Source organism: Eretmochelys imbricata, chromosome 1 (genome assembly GCF_965152235.1).
Source record: "Eretmochelys imbricata isolate rEreImb1 chromosome 1, rEreImb1.hap1, whole genome shotgun sequence".
Classification (NCBI taxonomy): domain Eukaryota; kingdom Metazoa; phylum Chordata; order Testudines; family Cheloniidae; genus Eretmochelys; species Eretmochelys imbricata.
In genome coordinates this window covers 187,742,076-187,759,381 of record NC_135572.1, presented here as the reverse complement: position 1 = coordinate 187,759,381, position 17,306 = coordinate 187,742,076, and the positions used below count along the sequence as shown (strand labels likewise).

General features: G+C 41.8%; 1 protein-coding gene across 2 annotated transcripts in view; it reads right to left on the bottom strand.

Annotated features, from left to right (window-relative positions):
- The window catches only part of POU2F1 (POU class 2 homeobox 1), a 168,545-nt gene that overhangs the window by 56,443 nt on the left and 94,796 nt on the right, over positions 1-17,306 (bottom strand). For both annotated transcript variants that reach the window (XM_077820285.1, XM_077820295.1), the window contains 4 exons: positions 9,157-9,257; positions 6,034-6,087; positions 4,285-4,404; positions 2,252-2,431 (listed from right to left, as the gene is read on the bottom strand). In XM_077820285.1, the coding sequence (XP_077676411.1) occupies positions 2,252-2,431; positions 4,285-4,404; positions 6,034-6,087; positions 9,157-9,257 (455 nt within the window). The remainder of the gene's footprint in view (positions 1-2,251; positions 2,432-4,284; positions 4,405-6,033; positions 6,088-9,156; positions 9,258-17,306) is intronic.

Below are 17,306 nucleotides of genomic sequence, written 5' to 3'. Positions count from 1 at the left end.
GAAAGTCCTGCCCAGTCCCAGGTTGGCATTTGTCAAGTGTGGCTGGAATCTCTGGGGAACTGAACTGCTAAAATCTAAGAGTCTAGTGAGTATGTCAGAACTGCAATTTTTCAAAACACTGATAACTTGCCCAAATGTTGACAGATTTTCACAGAGGCAGCGAAAACAAACAAACAAAAACAAAACACAACTGTGACCCCACTTCCAAATTTCAAGCCCTGCTCCGAAGCATGAGGGAGCTACGGATTCTCAAAGAAAAGGTCACCAAAAAATTTTAAACCTGGTCTCAGAAACAGCTGCACAATAAGTGGTGCTACCAGCCAGTACAGCGTGTGGAAACTATAGGACGCAGACAGGTTACTCAGATCAAGATAGAATATTGCATGCTAGGAACTTTTATTTCCAGGAGACTGGACCTCCGTGTTGAAGATGAGGCCAGCAACAGGTTTCATTAGAGAACCTTGTGATCCACATTTGGTTACTCGTGTCTGGAGGGATCTAGAGACCTCCATGCTGTACATGTTAAGCACAGAATCAATGGTGCCTGGTTCTCCACAGTAGACTATGTCTACCTGGACAGATCCAAGGACTGCACTGCCACTCCTGCCAGGCACATACTCACTTTGGCTAGGAGTTCTTCAGAAGTAAGGGTGCCAGACCCTTAGTACAAGACTTCAACCTGGGTGGATCCAGGCACCAGAATCATTTTGGCAAGCAGTTCTCCAGTGACAAAGGGTGCTGGATCTCTGATGCTGGACCTGATGCACCAGGACGGATCCAGGAACCTTAGAGACACTGGCATGAAGCACAGAGCCGGTGTGGTAAGTTAAGTCCAGCACATAGCTGACTTCACATGAAGAGCCTTCCAGGTCAGTGGGGGTACAAGGCCACCCTCCTGCTCCTCTTGGTCCTACAATTCCCATTCCATATGGGTATCATTACCCCCCCCCCGCCCTTTGTTGGATCATATTAAAGAAGTTCTGAATTAAAATCACAAATGAGTTTGATTCCCCATAGTTTAAATTCCAGGGTATTACTAATTAAGAGGTCTCTTGGTTTTTGGTACTGTTTCTCTCCCTCTACGTGTGAAACTTGCAAGCTGCTAATTGCGTTAGTACATTCTAAGACAGAGTCTGTTCTCAAAGCAATTCACACAGAGAGAGACTCAAAGCAATACTCTAACAACAGAAACAGCACCTAGAGACTCCCCGCCCTTTTGTTGTATTAACAATTGTGATTAAAATAGAGATAGAAGACGTATGTGGATGAATGCTTGGTGTGGATAATAACTGAATGATCAGGGAGGTGCCAGCCTAAGAATCCAGTGACCATTGGCTGAAGAAGGCGTCAAGTGGAAATAACCAGAGGACCCCCGGAGGGCAGACTGGAATCCACCCAACAGCCTCAAGAATGGGAGAACCAAAGAACAAGATAACATCTAGCAGCACGGAGCCGTCAGGAATGTGCTATCTGCTGATTGATTCAGCAACAGCATGACGAAGCAATTCCCATAGACTGGCATAGGAAAAAACTCCTATAAAAATGGACTCGAGAAAGTGAGAACTTCGGGGTCTGATTCTGCAAACCAACTTCCAGGAGCATCAGATGAGCATCTGACAAGGCCCTGCTCCCTCCTCATGTCCAGGCCACCTGGACAGTGCTTGGCATGAGCAACTCTAACGCTGGTAACCATGATAACAACCTTACAGAACCTGTGTGTGTGTTTGTAGGAATGAATGTGAGAATAAATATGAGATTGAATGGAATGTTATAGCTATAACTAACTGCTTCTATGATTCTTTCTGTATTCACAATAAATGTGGTATTTTGCCTTTTTCCCTTTAATAAGATCCTGCTGGTTTTTATTTTATTGGTATAACACCTTTTTTAAGAAAAGATAACTAACTACAAACAAAAATAGGCCCCAAAAGGAAGAAAGTGAAAAATGAGGGAAGTGTTGAGGACAAGGTATGTGACAAAAGTTTGTGGCACCATAAGCAGTGAAATAGAACTGAAGGGTAGTTGGGGACACAGCTTTTTAGATCCCCTGAAGTCCTCCATGAAGGGGTGAGGAAAAGGGAGGAACGAGTGATCCCAGCGGACACTGCTCAACAGAAGGTACTGGAAGCCTACGGCACAGGTGCCTTTGATCCCCCAAGTGAAAATATACAGAAGCCACTTGAAGAACAAGTGGATGTGTTTTTTCAGGTTAAATCTCCTTCCCTCAACCCACACAAGCCCCAGTGCTCACCTGTGCAATCTGTATTGGCTGAGAAAGAGGAATCTGCGTCATCGGCGTCGCAGCGGAGGCCGAGATGGTGGCACCTGCAGCGCTGTGCTGCTGACTGGCTGAATGCTGCACTGCAGCCGCCAGCAACTGCGCCTGTGCCTGTTGTAATAATAACTGCTGCTGGGCTGGCGTCAACGTGAGCTAGAAACAATTAGAACAAAGAGTCATTAACAGCAGAAAGAATTGTTCCCAATTACAAACTACCAGCTCTTAATCAGGTAACAGACACTGGCTAACCTGAACACCTTATGTAAGGGCAGCTGGCTACTCAACATAACATAGCAATCAACCTACAACACAATTTTGGTAGAAGCATTGAAACTTTAAGTGTTATGCTGCAATCAGAACCTGAAGAATCATGTAAGTTTCTCCACAGTTCTACTACAAGGTTCATGCAAAAAGGTAATTAACTAGCATGCAAAAAGGTAATTAACTAGCATGCAAAAAGAATCAGCCCTGACAGGATTTGAAAGGAAATGTACACCGAACAGAACAGCAAGTGATTAGCCAGATGAAAGAAAAGCAGGAGTACTGGCTGTGGCTATTGAATGAACTGATAACACCCCAGCTGCTTCACATTAGCATGAATCCCTGCCATATTCCATCATTTCCATTATGCCCTAAGATATAAGTGAAGAACATGAGCTCCATTTGTTTCACTCCAAGTCTCTCCTCCCATCTGCCTTTTTGTTTTATTATTATTATTATTATTATTATTAACAGAATAGAGTTGGCAAGTTTACATCCCTTCATCTTCGAAACACACATTATCTCTATGAAACAGGTGGCTAGCCTCTCCTTTACACGGAAATGAATTCTGATGTCCACATTTAATACAATCCCCATCCACACAAACCTGGAGTCTGGAATGCCGCAGTACTACAGACATTCATCAGACAAAACAAAAATGACTTATTTAGAATAGGTTTTAATAACTTTCTTCCACCACATAATTTTTGTTGTTGTTGAAAGCAAATGTACTTTAAAACAGTAAAATACAAATTAAATTAAAAAAAAACAATTAAAAGTGGGCCTGGATAATTTACACAGCTATTCTATTTTGAGGATTCCACAGCAAACAGGACTGAATTAGACATGGTACCGTTCAAGTTTGCAGGTGACATCACCCAACAATTTAAATCATAGACCCAATGCATTGATGGAATAACCTCCTAATTCCCCATTCTTGGGCAAAAACCTCAATCTGAAGAGCTGATGAAATGGAAATAACCTCTCCAACCAAACCAATCCACTCTCAAGTTTGTTTTTCTAATTAATTTTAAACACTTCTGGGAGTTGCAACAATTTCACAAGCACAACTACCCTTTTAAAAAAACAAACACCAAACTGCCACACCCCCAAAACTTTATTATTTAAAACAAAAAAAAACTCTAGAAAATTCAAGACTGACAGGTAAAATGGAGGGGCTGAATTCTGTGAAGCATAAGCAAAAAGGTTGATGATATCTAAAGATCGAGTTGCTCAGAGAACACAAACTTTATGCCCATTGCAAAATATTAAAAAATTTAGGGGATATAAACTGTAATAAAGTTCCCATCACTTTTGCTACACATGTACCAAAATTTTGACATGGTGTTTCCCTCTTATGCTTCTGTATGGTCCTGCACTGAAGTAAAAACATTGATTTTCTGATATCCATGACTTCTACAACAGGCTAATGTCAAACCTAGAGTTTTGATTTCATTGCAGGGTCAAGTAGGAGAAAATAACAGGAACCAAGAAATTCCAATATTGTAATACAAATTTCTCCAAAAAACATCAGGCACTAAGAACTACTGACAAGCAGACTGCTTTTTATATAAAAATGTTCTTGCTCCCCTCGCCACCTGTATGAAAGTTCCTCTTTAATGAAATGACAGTAACCTTGGACAGCCACTCTACTATCTGTTTGGTGGGTGATTCTAATCGGATGGCAAATTATGGCAGTACTGCCAGACAGGAGGCTTACTACAATTCTCTTGAGTAAACCTTACCCCGGTGATCTGTCCTCCGGCCAGCATGAGCTGGGTCTGGGGTATGGCCGCCTGCACTGAAGGCTGCTGGGAAGGCTGGCTTGGCTGCTGGGTGTCCCCAGATTCTTCATTAGATTTAGACTAGGAAAAAAATATAACTCTTTATAGTGTAAAACAGATGTTAATGTATACACTACTATCTCTACACTGTACATCAAAATCTTTCATCCGCATACAAAAAACCCTTGGGTTCATTTTAAGAGTGGGTTTAAGAAATGGCTCTCTTTCTGCCCACCATCTCAACTATGACTGCTCCAACATGTGTAGCTAACACAGTTTAGGGTTAAAAGAAAACAAAACACCCAGTTCTTTTGTACCTGAAATATTTTCAGATATCACTTTGTTTGCCGCAGCATCATTGAAGTTGACGTTACTTTTTACCACAAAGAAAAAATATTTGCCCACCACAAAGCACTTAAAATTATTCACGGACTAAAATCCAGAACAATGGAGTGAAGGGAGTATATGTTTTTCAAACATCTGCATTAAGAACATTAAGTCAACAGAATGCTAGCTAAACAGGGGACTGGTTTGAAATGCCCTCAGATGCTTCACTAAATCTAGTAAGAAGCCAAACACAAATTGTCTTAAAATAAAAAATTTAGCATTTATATAGCTGTGCAGTGTGTTTTACTTAAAATCTTTTTTTTTTTTTAAATGGAGAAGAGAATACGGCAGCCATGAGGAAGGAAATGCAAGAAAGTGTCTGAAGAGGAAAGAGAGGGTTTTATGGTAATTAAAACTGGTTATGCAGAGCATTAAAATTCTGCATAGATTTGCATATTTTCCACCACCTGTTTTGGGGACTGCAGAGCAGGCTAATTAACATAAAGCCTCTGATTAATTCTGCCAGTCACTGAGAGATAATCACAGCATAGGACTGTAAACATTCTGCACTAGTGATACAGCCTGTTTGCCAACATCTCTCTCAGGGATGGAAGTTTACCATGGCAACCAAGGCAATTTTCTGCCTCCTTTCTCTTAAAAAGGAACATCACTGTATCTCCCCTTCTTTCTAAAGCATCACCACATGTAACTGGGTCCATGTTCTATTTGGCTTCATGGAATGCACTATCCCAGTTCTTTAGTATATTGCAATATTGAAACCAGTTTTCAATAAAACTACATCCCTTTCCCCTTTCGGCATGTTGCTTGAATATTGTATTGAAAGGAAGCAGTAGGTTGATTGAAATGCTATGGAGCATTCTGCATCACACAAAGTTTGAATGCTTTGCTATACCATGCAGATCAATGAGGAGCAAGTAGCCCAGCTTATTTTTAAATTACTAGGTATAATTTACTTGATGCTGTAGGAAACCCAAGCGATCCACACCAGCAACATTAAAAATCAATGCTACATCTGCCCCCTATGTTCAGCTTCCAAAAACAGTTTGCAAAGTAATCTATGATTAAAATAAGGCTGAAATCAAGGAACATGTGAGATTATTGGAGTTCGTAATGCAGCATGAGAAATATTTACAACAGCTCACTAACCTCTGACACAAAATTATTAGTACCAATGCATTAACCAGCTCCTATTGTGGACCATCACCCAGTCTGGTCTGCAGCTGTGAAACTATTACTACTCAACCTCTCTTATTTTACAAACCCAAACAAATATAATTAGAATGGGACAGCTTGCAGCCTGAAAACTATCTTTAAAAAAACAGATACTTGACGGAGAATGGGAGAAGAAGGGGCAGTCCTTACCTGTACATTTAAGGACTGAGCAGCAGCCTGTAAACTTGTTCCAGCGAGCTGGACCTACAACACAGTGCAAAGAACTGAGATGAAGTGAAGTAACAGTCATATAAAGCTTTGAAAGATAAAACACAGACCCCCTAAAGCATTCTGCAGTAGCTGAAAGTAGGGGTAGTGCTAAGAAATATCAGACAAGTCCATATGGACCTTGCACAGTGTTATCTGTCCACCTGTTACTGAGAAAAGATTCTGTCAGTTTAGGATCTCTGGGTGTTGATGTGAATCTGACTATGAATGGACCATTTTGGGGTGGATGAGTCTTCTTTGGGAAATACAATTTTTATGCAGAAATTGCCTAAGTTTTTAAAACAAAAACCCTGTTAATCATTTTCCTAACTTCAGAACAGACATGACCCCAAATATGCATGCTGCATTCACCACGTTCCTTACATCACACAATGGGAATTTACACATGCAGCTGGAACCTCATATACCCATAAAAACTGTTCTCACACATCAATCCACCACCCAAGCACTCTCACTGTCCCTAAACACTGCAAAAAGAAATTACATACAGAGGACGGGATACCCTTAACAAGGGCAGCATTGACTGAAGTGTACTCAAATTCAATTTTTGAGATTGATTACCTGGTCCAATACTCCCAAGAAAGCATTTGGGGAGAGGCAGGGGGCAGGAAATTGAAATGAAAGCAACATTCCAGAACTTGGGATTTTTAAGAGCAAGATAGAGACAAAAATATTATGAACAGGAAAAAGATTCTCTCTCCTGTTACCACATAAGTTATATGTTCATACACTGTAGTCAGCTTCAACAACCCTCTTCATGTTACCATCATCAGCATCATTCCTACTACGAAGGAAGAATGTTACGTAATTGCCAATTCTTCCAAAGGGCAGGATTATAGCCTGTAGAATATTTCGTCACTGACCATGCTTGAAATCCACTGCTCTAGTGGGAACCAGGAAACACAATGAGTACAAGAAAAACAAATAATCAAATGTGGTATGCTGTCCTTTAAGAAAAGGAAGACATCCCTACACTGAGATGTGTTGCATGAGAACAACAACATATTTAACTTTACTTGCTTTCCTGTTGCCTCTATGTGGGTTGGGGAGCTTTAGTTCAGATCCAGGTACAAAAATTCCATGCTGAGGTAGCTCTGACCTTGCAGAGCCATCTCTTGAAATGTTTCCTGCCTTCCTGGGTGGCATTCTACAAGATTTTCTACATTCTCTGTCGCCAAACAAAATTTCTCTCTAGAAAAGCCCCTCACCCTCAAATTGTTGCAGTTAAGTTTAATTTGCCTTGCCTGTTGTGTTCTGAGATTTCAACAACATAAAATAGCCCAAACAGCATAATTATAAACTGCTGTCCTAGTGAAATAGCCTGGATAGAATTATTTTTACCTTTCTCTGCACTAAACGTTGACCTTACAAACTTAGGTCTCTTAAGTGCAGCCAGCACACACCTGAACATAGATCCTGTTGTTCTCTCTCTCCGCCCCACCCCCACCCTCCTATGTACACACTTTCCTATTAGAGTATTTTATAAGACTGTTTCTGAATGGCACCTTGTATTGTATTTGGCATTGGTCAGGTGTAAAGAACTCCATCTTGAGAATAATCACAGCTGTCACCACTAAGAATTCCTAAACTGGAAGATACTAATAGTTCATATCTAAGGTGGCAGCCACAGTCTGCCACTGGCCATTGCCAGATGCATCAAAAGAAGGCTTGGAGATTTCTTGAAACTAGAGATTCAAGAAATGCAGCATACATCATCATCACAAAAAAAGTTATGGTCCTAGCAACTTTTTAAAAATAATTTTCAGGGCAAGGTGACAAAATACTGTACTGATAAAAGTTATTGATTTCAGAAAAGTTCACCTGACAAATGAACACTAAAACAAGCTGTACTGGAAACACAAAAGACCTTCAGAGCTCCTGAATTTGCACACATTACTGACACGCACATTCAGGGTGCTGAGAGCGAAGTGTGCAAGAAAGGCATTCTCAAACAGCCTATTGGTTCAATGTACTCAAACATTCACACTGTTATTCCACAGGTCTTAGGTAAACCTCTATCCTCTGGAAAATTATTATTTTGTGACAAAAAAAGTACTGAATGCTCAATACAATAAAATGGCAGCTCTGCGCTCTTAAAAGTGAACATAAAAGCCTGAGTACCTCAATTATACTATAACAATTGTGTAACCCCAGACCCTGAACACACGGGGTCAGCCAATTAGCTCCAGTAATTTTAAGTTTAAACTTGGTGCCAGGGAAGAGAAAGACATTTGTTCTCAAACCCTACGTGTGATCAGACACCCTACCTCTGAAGTATAGCTTTGACTCCATAAGAATAGGGGCTGTAGAGAAGCAATGAAGGGAAATAGAAGCCTGAATATCTTAAGGAAAACAATTCCATGAAATAAATCTTCCTAAAAATCACTCAGAAATTTGTAGAAACATATGCTTGTCTAGTTTCATCATTTTAAGCTTTCCTTGAGCATGGAAAGCTACAGGAGGATTTGAACTCTGTACTGGTAGCCCTCACTATCACTTCTCCTTTCTTTGACTAGACATTGACAAGTTCCAGGTCCAAGTTGGGACAGTTACTGGGCAAATATTCTTAAGAGAAGAAACCAAGTCTGGCCTTGTCTTTGGACACCTGTGATTCTAATGGACACGTTCCCAAAGGCAGTAAACATTAAATCCTAGTGGCCTGTTCAGTTCCAGAGTATTCATTTCCTATGCCCTTCATCAGATTTTTGAAAGAACTATGAAAGGCATATGGTGTTTTAATTATAGGTACTCTCATCTGTAATATGGCTCTGTGGTGGCATCTGTTATCTAAAAGTTCCCCAAAGAGCTATTTTCCAATAATAATTCTCAGAGTATTTGATATGTGGGCTACAGATCAGTACAATAATTCATGACTAGCCTCCAACATTTAGCAGGCAGAAAAAAAAAACCTCACATCCTACTCAGGATGACAGTGCTCCCCTGCACTACTCAGGTTCAGCTGCCAACTGTACAGAAAAAAAAGAATCTTTCCCCATCCATTTCTTTCCCAAACCACCTCCAGTTTAGAATGTGTCTTGGTTTTACCTGATGAAGGTGTCCAAGGAAGGCCTGAGCCTGGGCTGTAGAGATTGCCCCTCCAACGGGCACAGGCTGCTTCTGAAAGTCCAGGCCATTTGTCTGTGTGCCTGAAGAGGCAGAAGAAATTACAAAACTGTTGAACAGGACTCAAAAAGAAATATTAAGAAATTTTAAATTAATTCTTGCTGAAGTCTCCTGCTACTCTGGACTTCTAACTCTTAATTCCATGAAACGTCCTCCAATAACAACAAAGGTTTAAGTCTCCCCAGAAATGAAAGCAGCACTGTCACTCCCAGCAATTAATATATACTATGAGCCAGCTAAACATGAGCAATTTCATAGCCCCCTTAATGCCTATCATCTTGATCACCCTGCTCTATCAGTGCTGACAATGGTTTCATAAGAGGATGCTCTGTAACTGTATGTGCCTAGGGTTAAGCTCACAGTTCAGTTTTGCAAGTACCCTCTACCTAATAGCTTGCTGCTCATGGCAATTTTGAAGTTCAGACTTTTGCGAAAAACAAGGGTCACAGTGGTAGTAACACATAATACCGACTTCTTTTTCATCAATAGATCTCAAAGCGCTTCATGTTTAAATGCATTTAAGGTAAAAAAGCATTCTTTTCAAGAAAGTGAAGGGTGAACGGAGAAGGCAACAGGGAAATGCTAGTGCCACATCTGCATTAGAACATGGGGACATAGTCCTTCTGATAACTATATACCAGTGTCCTGATGAATGTTTGTGCAGAGGTCTTGTTACGCTAGTTGCTCTTGTTCTACGATCTTTTATCCATTTTAAAATAATTTAGAACTGATTGCCTCTTTGCACTCTCCCCGCATCCCTTCCTCCCAGAAGACCTGGAAGAAGGGAAAGCTGGCACATGCTGGTTGAGAGAAATGAAAAGTATTGGAAACTTTTTTCCAAGATATTATCAAAGATTTTCTCTTCTGCTAAAAAACAGCTATACCGTGGTTTCAGGAATCATTCCTCCATGTTAAGTGAAGGCACTAGAATAAGTATTGTAGACAACTGTTTTGGTACATTGTTGGTATCATTACCATCCACTACAACATCCTCCTCGACTACTGGTGACTATGGCAAGGGATATTTCCAGTTTATAAAACTGCACCCATGTTCTGTAGCAGATGACACAATACATAGATTCCAAGGCCAGAAAGAACCACTGTGATCATCTAATCTGCCCTCCTGTATAACATGGGTCATAGATTTTTCACAAATTCCTAGTGCATATCTTTTACTAAAAATCCAGTCTTGATTTAAAAATTGCCAGTGATGGAGAATCCACTAGGACTCTTGCTACATTGTTCTAATGGTTAAGTACTCTCACTGTTTAAAATGTACACCTTATTTCCAGTCTGACTTTAACTAGCTTCAAATAACCTCTCTACTCTTACTCAAGATTCCCGTTTATACATCCAAGGATTACATTAGCCCTTTTTGGCAACAGCATCACACTAGGAGCTCATGTTTATCTTATTATCCACCATGACCACCAAATATTTCTCAGAATCCCTGCTTCCCAAGACGGAGTCCCCCATCTTGTAAATCTGGCCTACATTCTTTGTTCCTAAATGTATACATTTACATTTAGATTATTCAAATACGTATTGTTTTCTTGAGCCCAGCTTACTGAGTGATCCAGATCACTCTGTATCAGTGACCTGTCCTCTTCCTTATTTACCACTCCAATCTGTGTGTCATCTGCAAACTTTATCAGTCATGCTTTTATGTTTTCTTCCAGGTAATTGATAAAAATATTGAATAGCGTAAGGCCAAGAGTCGATCCTTGTGGGACTCTGAGAAACACCCACTTGATGTGATTCCTATTTACAATTACATTTTGAGACCTATCAGCTAGCCAGTTTTAATGTATTTAAAGTACACCATGTAGATTTTATACCTTTTTAGGGTTTTTTTTCATCAAAATGTGGTGCGGTACCAAGTCAAATGTCTTACAGAAGTCTAAGTATATTACATCAATACTATTACCTTTATCAACTAAACTTATGTCATAAAAAAAGATATGAAGTTAGTCTCAAAGGATCTATTTTCCATAAACCCATGTTGATTGACATTATATTATCCTCCTTTAATTCTTTATTAATCGAGTCCCGTATCAGTTGCTCCATTATCTTGCTTGGGATCGATGTCAGAATGACAGGTCTATAATTATCCTAATCTTCTAAGAAATGGGGTGACTAAAATGAGAAAACAACAATGTACTTAGATTTGGAGGAAATTTCAGTAGGATCACTGTACTGCTTCATCCTAAAAGCTATCAGATTTTGTCTCTGGGGATGGACAGGTGCTCAACTAATTCATGAATGCCCATGGCTTATTATAACAATCCCTAACCCACTAGCCCCCCCTTACTGTTGTATGACTACAGTGATATTAACAGGCCACTTCACCTTGAATAGTCCCTTAGAATATGTGCTAACTACTTACGCTAATCTGTTCGACCTTCTATTTAGCTGAAGGGTTCTGTGTAGCGCGAAAGCTTGTCTCTCTCACCAACAGAAGTTGGTCCAATAAAAAATATTACCTCGCCCACCATATCTCTCTAATATCCTGGAACCAACACAAATACACCACCACTAAACACCCTCTCCTGACCCCCCACTTTATTCAGATTAAAAATTATGGCTAGCAAACCTAAGTTATCGACTAAGTGAAAGAGATGCAGTTGTTATATCAGAGGACTTAGGCATCATTTTAAAAATCAATGAAAGCAAGTGTGGCTTATTTTCAGGAAAATCAAGGAGGCAAATTGTTAGGCTTGGGAGGATTAGATTTTACTGGTAAATATCTGTAAGCAAGACACGAGAAGTAATTCTTCCACTCTGCACTGATTAGGCCTCAACTGGAGTAGTGTGTCCAGCTCTGGGTGCCACATTTCAGCAAGGATGTGGATGTGGACAAATTGGAGAGAGAGTCCAGAGAAGAGTAACAAAAATGAAAACATGTCTAGAAAACATGAGCTAGAAAGGAAGATTGAAAAAATTGGGTTAGTCTGGAGAAGACAGAGGAAACATGATCACAGTTTTCAAGTATGTAAAAGGCTGTTACAAGGAGCAGGGAGAAAAATAATTTTTCTTAATCTCTGAGGATAGGATAAGAAGCAATGGGCCTAAATTGCAGCAAGAGAGGTTTAGGTTGGACATTAGGAAAAACTTCCTAACTGTCCGGGTGATTAAGCACTAGAATAAATTGCCTAGGGAGGTTGTGGAATCTCCATCATCGGAGATTTTTTAAGAGCAGGTTAGATAAACATCTGTCAGGACTGGTCTAGATAATTAGCCCTGCCAGGAGTGCAGGGGACTGGACTAGATGACCTCTTGAACAGTAGCGTAGCTGGGAGGGAGCGGGGCAGTGGCCCCTCCCCCACTGAACAGAAGTGGTGCCTTTTTAATTCTTTGACGACTCCAGCGGCGGGTCAGGCGGCGCTCCAGGTCTTCAGCAGCACTTTGGCATTGGGACCTTCACTTGCTCCGGTCTTCGGCAGCACTGAAGGACACACACCCCCGCCACTGCAATGCTGCCGAAGAGCGGAGCGAGTGAAGTGCTAATGAAGACCTGGAGCACCGCCAGGTGAGTACTAGCTGATGGCGCCTTTTTTTCTTTTTTTATCTCCACTCCCCGTTTTCTCCACCTGGCTACGCCACTGCTCTTGAGGTCCCTTCCAGTTCTATGATGACTGTTGGGGGAGGATACACAAATGGGACTTTTGCACACACGTTGTGATAGTCTTTCCATCAGCTGAGGGATTGTTTTATGCAGGTGGGTATGCAAAGAAGCATATTTAAACTGTGTCTGGTGAATAAACAGTTCTGAGCCACACTGGAAGGCAGCACATTCGGAGTCTTGCATGTTCTATGATGAAGGTGCTGGCTGCCATGTGCCCCAGCAGCTGAAGACAGTTCTTTATCAGAGTTTGGGGACTGAGCTGAATTGTGTTGGCTATGCTAGAAAGAGCCACAAATCTGTGCAGAGGAAGGTAGGCTCTTGCTGTTACTGAATCAAGATGTGCCCTTATTTACCCTAAGTTTTGCACAGGGGTCAGAGTGGATTTTTGAAAGTTTAATTGAAGGCCAATTCGAGGAAGAAATCTGTGGCCTCAGAAGTTGCCCGAGGCGTCAGTTTCAAGGAGCGGCCTTTCAGCAGCCAATTGTCCAGGTAAGGGAATACTATCTTTCCTGTTGAGCTGTGCTGTGCTGCTACTACTGACATGACTTTCTAAAGATCCTCAGAGCAGATGAGAGGCCAAAGGGGAGCACTTGGTATTGAAAGTGGCCCTGATCAACAGTGAAACATAGATATTGTTTGTGGGATAAGAAGGATCACAATATGGAAATATGCATCTTGAAGATTGAGGGCTAAGAACCAACCCCCTTGCTCTATTATCGCTGCAAGAGTCACCATTTTGAATTTTTGTGTCTTCACATAGGTGTTGAGTAGCCTCAAATCTAGGCTGGGTCTCCTAACTCCACTCTTCTTTGGTATCAGGAAATACCCTGAATAAACCCCCTGCCCTCTGTGCTGCGGGGGGACTGGTTCTATAGCTTTCATGCATAAGAGTCTATTTCTTGATGAAGCAAGGTCTTGTGAGAGGGGTCCCTAAAGAGGGACAGGGAAGGGGGATTTGTAGGTGGAAACGTAGTAAAGTAGATGGTGTATCCTGTGGAGATGATCTCCAAAACCCACTTATCTACAGTGATTGTCTCCCAAGCCTGCCAGAAGTGGTAACGGCTATTGCCAAAGGGAAGAAGGCAGGTGGATTGGTGCAGATGAGGATGACGGTAATTTGGGCCCTCGACTAGCCCATCAAAATTGCTGCTTGGAGGTGGAAGGATGCAAGGCTGAGAAGTGGACAATTTCCTTCTCTGGAATCTGGGTCTCTTTTGATGCAGTTCACATGGCTCCTGGGAGATATGAAATTGAGCAGAGTAGGCTCTCAGAGCCATCTGGGACTTGCTGAGCTTCCTTTTGTAGGTGTGTGTATATAGATACCAATAAAATGCAAGGCAGCCCTAGAGTCCTTTAACATTTGCAGAGATTCATCCATGTTGTCCAAAACCAACTCAGACCCATCAAAAGGAAGGTCCCCCACTATATTCTGGACCTTTTTTGGAAATCCAGAGAGTTGGAATGAGGAAGCCCTTTTCATAACTACTGCTGTAGTGATCGAATGGGAGGCAATATCAGCGGCATCGACACAGGCTTATAGAGATGCCCAGGCAAGTAATTGTCCCTCTGTAATAAGTGCCTGGAATTGCTCCCTGTGTTCTGCCAGTAAGCGGTCAACAAAAGAGTTCAGTTTGGTGTAGTTTACATGATAAAATTTTGCCACTAGTATGTGGTAATTGCCGATTCTAAATTGTAAGGAAGCTGAGGAATAAGATTTCCTACCCAGTAGGTCCAGACACTTGTGCTATCTTCCACATTCATTAATTGCGTTGAGTACCAAAGAGTTAGGTGAGGGATGAGAAAATAAAAATTTGGAGTCCTTTGCTGGGACATAATATTTCTTATCTGCTCTCTTGCACATAGACAGAATAGTAGCTGGAGTGTGCCAGATGATCTTTGCTAGGTCCAGAAGGGCTTTGTTTATGGGCAAAGCTATGCAGGTAAATGAGGGTGAATGGAGGATATTAAGCAGCTTATGATGAGGTTCTTTAAGCTCCTAAAGAGAGATCTGTAAGGAGTCAGCAATTTTCTTGACCAGATCCTGGAACTGCTTAAAATCATCTGCCCAGGATGGCGGAGGAGGCATGACAGCTTCATCCAGAGTTGAAAATGAGATGCTGGCCAGATGCTCCCCCCCCAGATGTTCTGGTTTAACTTGGATTTAAACTTGGAGAGTGGTCAGTTTGGATGAGCTATTACCAGCAGGAGAGTGAGTTTGTGTGTGTATGGGGGTGGGTTTTTGGAGGGGGGTGAGAGAACCTGGATTTGTGCAGGAAATGGCCCAACTTGATTATCATGCACATTGTGTAAAGAGTTGTCACTTTGGATGGGCTATCACCAGCAGGAGAGTGAATTTGTGTGTGGGGGGGTGGAGGGTGAGAAAACCTGGATTTGTGCTGGAAATGGCCTAACCTGATGATCACTTTAGATAAGCTATTACCAGCAGGACAGTGGGGTGGGAGGAGGTATTGTTTCATATTCTCTGTGTATATATAAAGTCTGCTGCAGTTTCCACGGTATGCATCCGATGAAGTGAGCTGTAGCTCACGAAAGCTCATGCTCAAATAAATTGGTTAGTCTCTAAGGTGCCACAAGTACTCCTTTTCTTTATGCTGGCCACAGGAGAGACTTCCTCATTGGCTCTAGCTTTCTGCTCCTCAAAGGAGATGGTGATAGCATTTTGTGCCACAAGTAGTTATAGTTTCAGACACTTCTGGAAAGGGGCCTCCATAGGTGTGATGAGGAGAACCCTGAATTGATATTTGAGACACAGAGGCAAGGTCTTCATTGGAATCCTCTTCTTATAAATCACTCTGGAATGGTGGGGCACCTGCAGAGATCTGAAGTGAAACCATTGGTACCGGATGAACTTCAGGAGATCGACGTTCTTAGTACTGACAGCACATCAGAGCCAAACAGCAGAGAATTAGATGTCTCAGATACAGCCAGGTCCCGGGGAAAACAGAACTCCTGGGGTACTGAGTGTGTTATCGGTTCAAGTCCGTGGTCTGCATCGAGGTGATGATGGTCGAAGGCACTGATGGTTCCGTGGGTCTCCAGCACTCTGAGGGGAGTGTGGTCGGAGCCCAAGCCAGCTTCTTTGGTACCAAGGAAGCAGAGGAAGAGCTTTCCTTGCTGCCTCAGTCTGCCAACTGTACCAATTATCTCTCCGGCCCTGAAGCTTTGCAGTCTCTCAGTCTAGCAGTATCCTGGGTACCTGAGGAACCAGCAGCCTCACGGGTACTTGACTGAAGAACAGATTGTGTCAAAGTGGCTGAAGATACTGACAACCTTGACTTTTTAGAGGTAGATTTCCCTACCTCGTGAGCCCAAGGAACAGCACTGCATGGGCGAACTGTCCTCGGTTCCTTCTCAGCCACCTCGGCCTGAGACAGAGCTCTGACAGTTGTACCCGTTGAGACTTCCTCAATGTTGTCCTCATTTCTTATTCTAGCAGTTAGAGTAATGCTACTACAAATAGTCAGTAAGTACCAGTAATTTTAGCTTTCCAGTTTTAAAAAAATTTAAAAAATTCTCTCATATATAGATACTAGATAGTAGTTCTTGTTCACTGGGAGGTTCTGCCCAGTTCTCCCGGCTTCAAAAGTCTATTGTACAGGGAGGCGATCCGGTAAGTGATAGGCACTCCCACTGCATCCATTGCCTCAGGTAATTGCACGTTGCCAAGAAGCATACCTTCTGTCTGGCACTGAAGTCCGGAGCCAGAAAAAACAGAGATAGAACTTCATCTTCTCATGATGGAGAGAGCTCGCCAAGCCTGACTTCTGATCCAGGCCAAGGGACTGTACACCAGTCTCCACTATATCAGAGCCCCAAACCTCCAGGACCTCTAAAAGGAAGACCACAAAACTCCTCTAAGAAGTCCTCCAAGGACTGTGCCCAGGGCTCACCAGGCAGGGAATCTACCTCTATAAAGCCGAGGTCATTGTGGTCTTCGGCCACTTTGGCACCATCTTCAATGCCGAACAACAGATTGATCTATTCCCTCCATCACATACATTGCTGCATTAATCAAACCACCATACGAGACATGAATGGCAGTCACTCAGATATTCCCAGAGTTAGCAGTGAAAGATCATTGGTGGATATTGAAGAGACTTATACCAGGAATATTGATAATTATACTATGCATCTGTTTAGTGCCTTTCAATAGAAGGCAAAGTTTTACAAAAGGCATACAAATACAATCACTCTTTTAGAGATAGGAAAAACTTAGATACAGAAAGTAGCCTAAGATTACGCAGCAGTTCATTTATAGAATCAGGACTTCTGATTCTCTTTCTCATGCTCTAGACACCGAATATGCTGTCTCCCCTCTACTTGCATCTCTCTTATAATACACAGATATAGTAGACTAGCATCCAGGAACACTGGAAAATTGTAGTTGCAAGAAGATTATGGATTTTGCAATTTTTCTCTTTTCTAC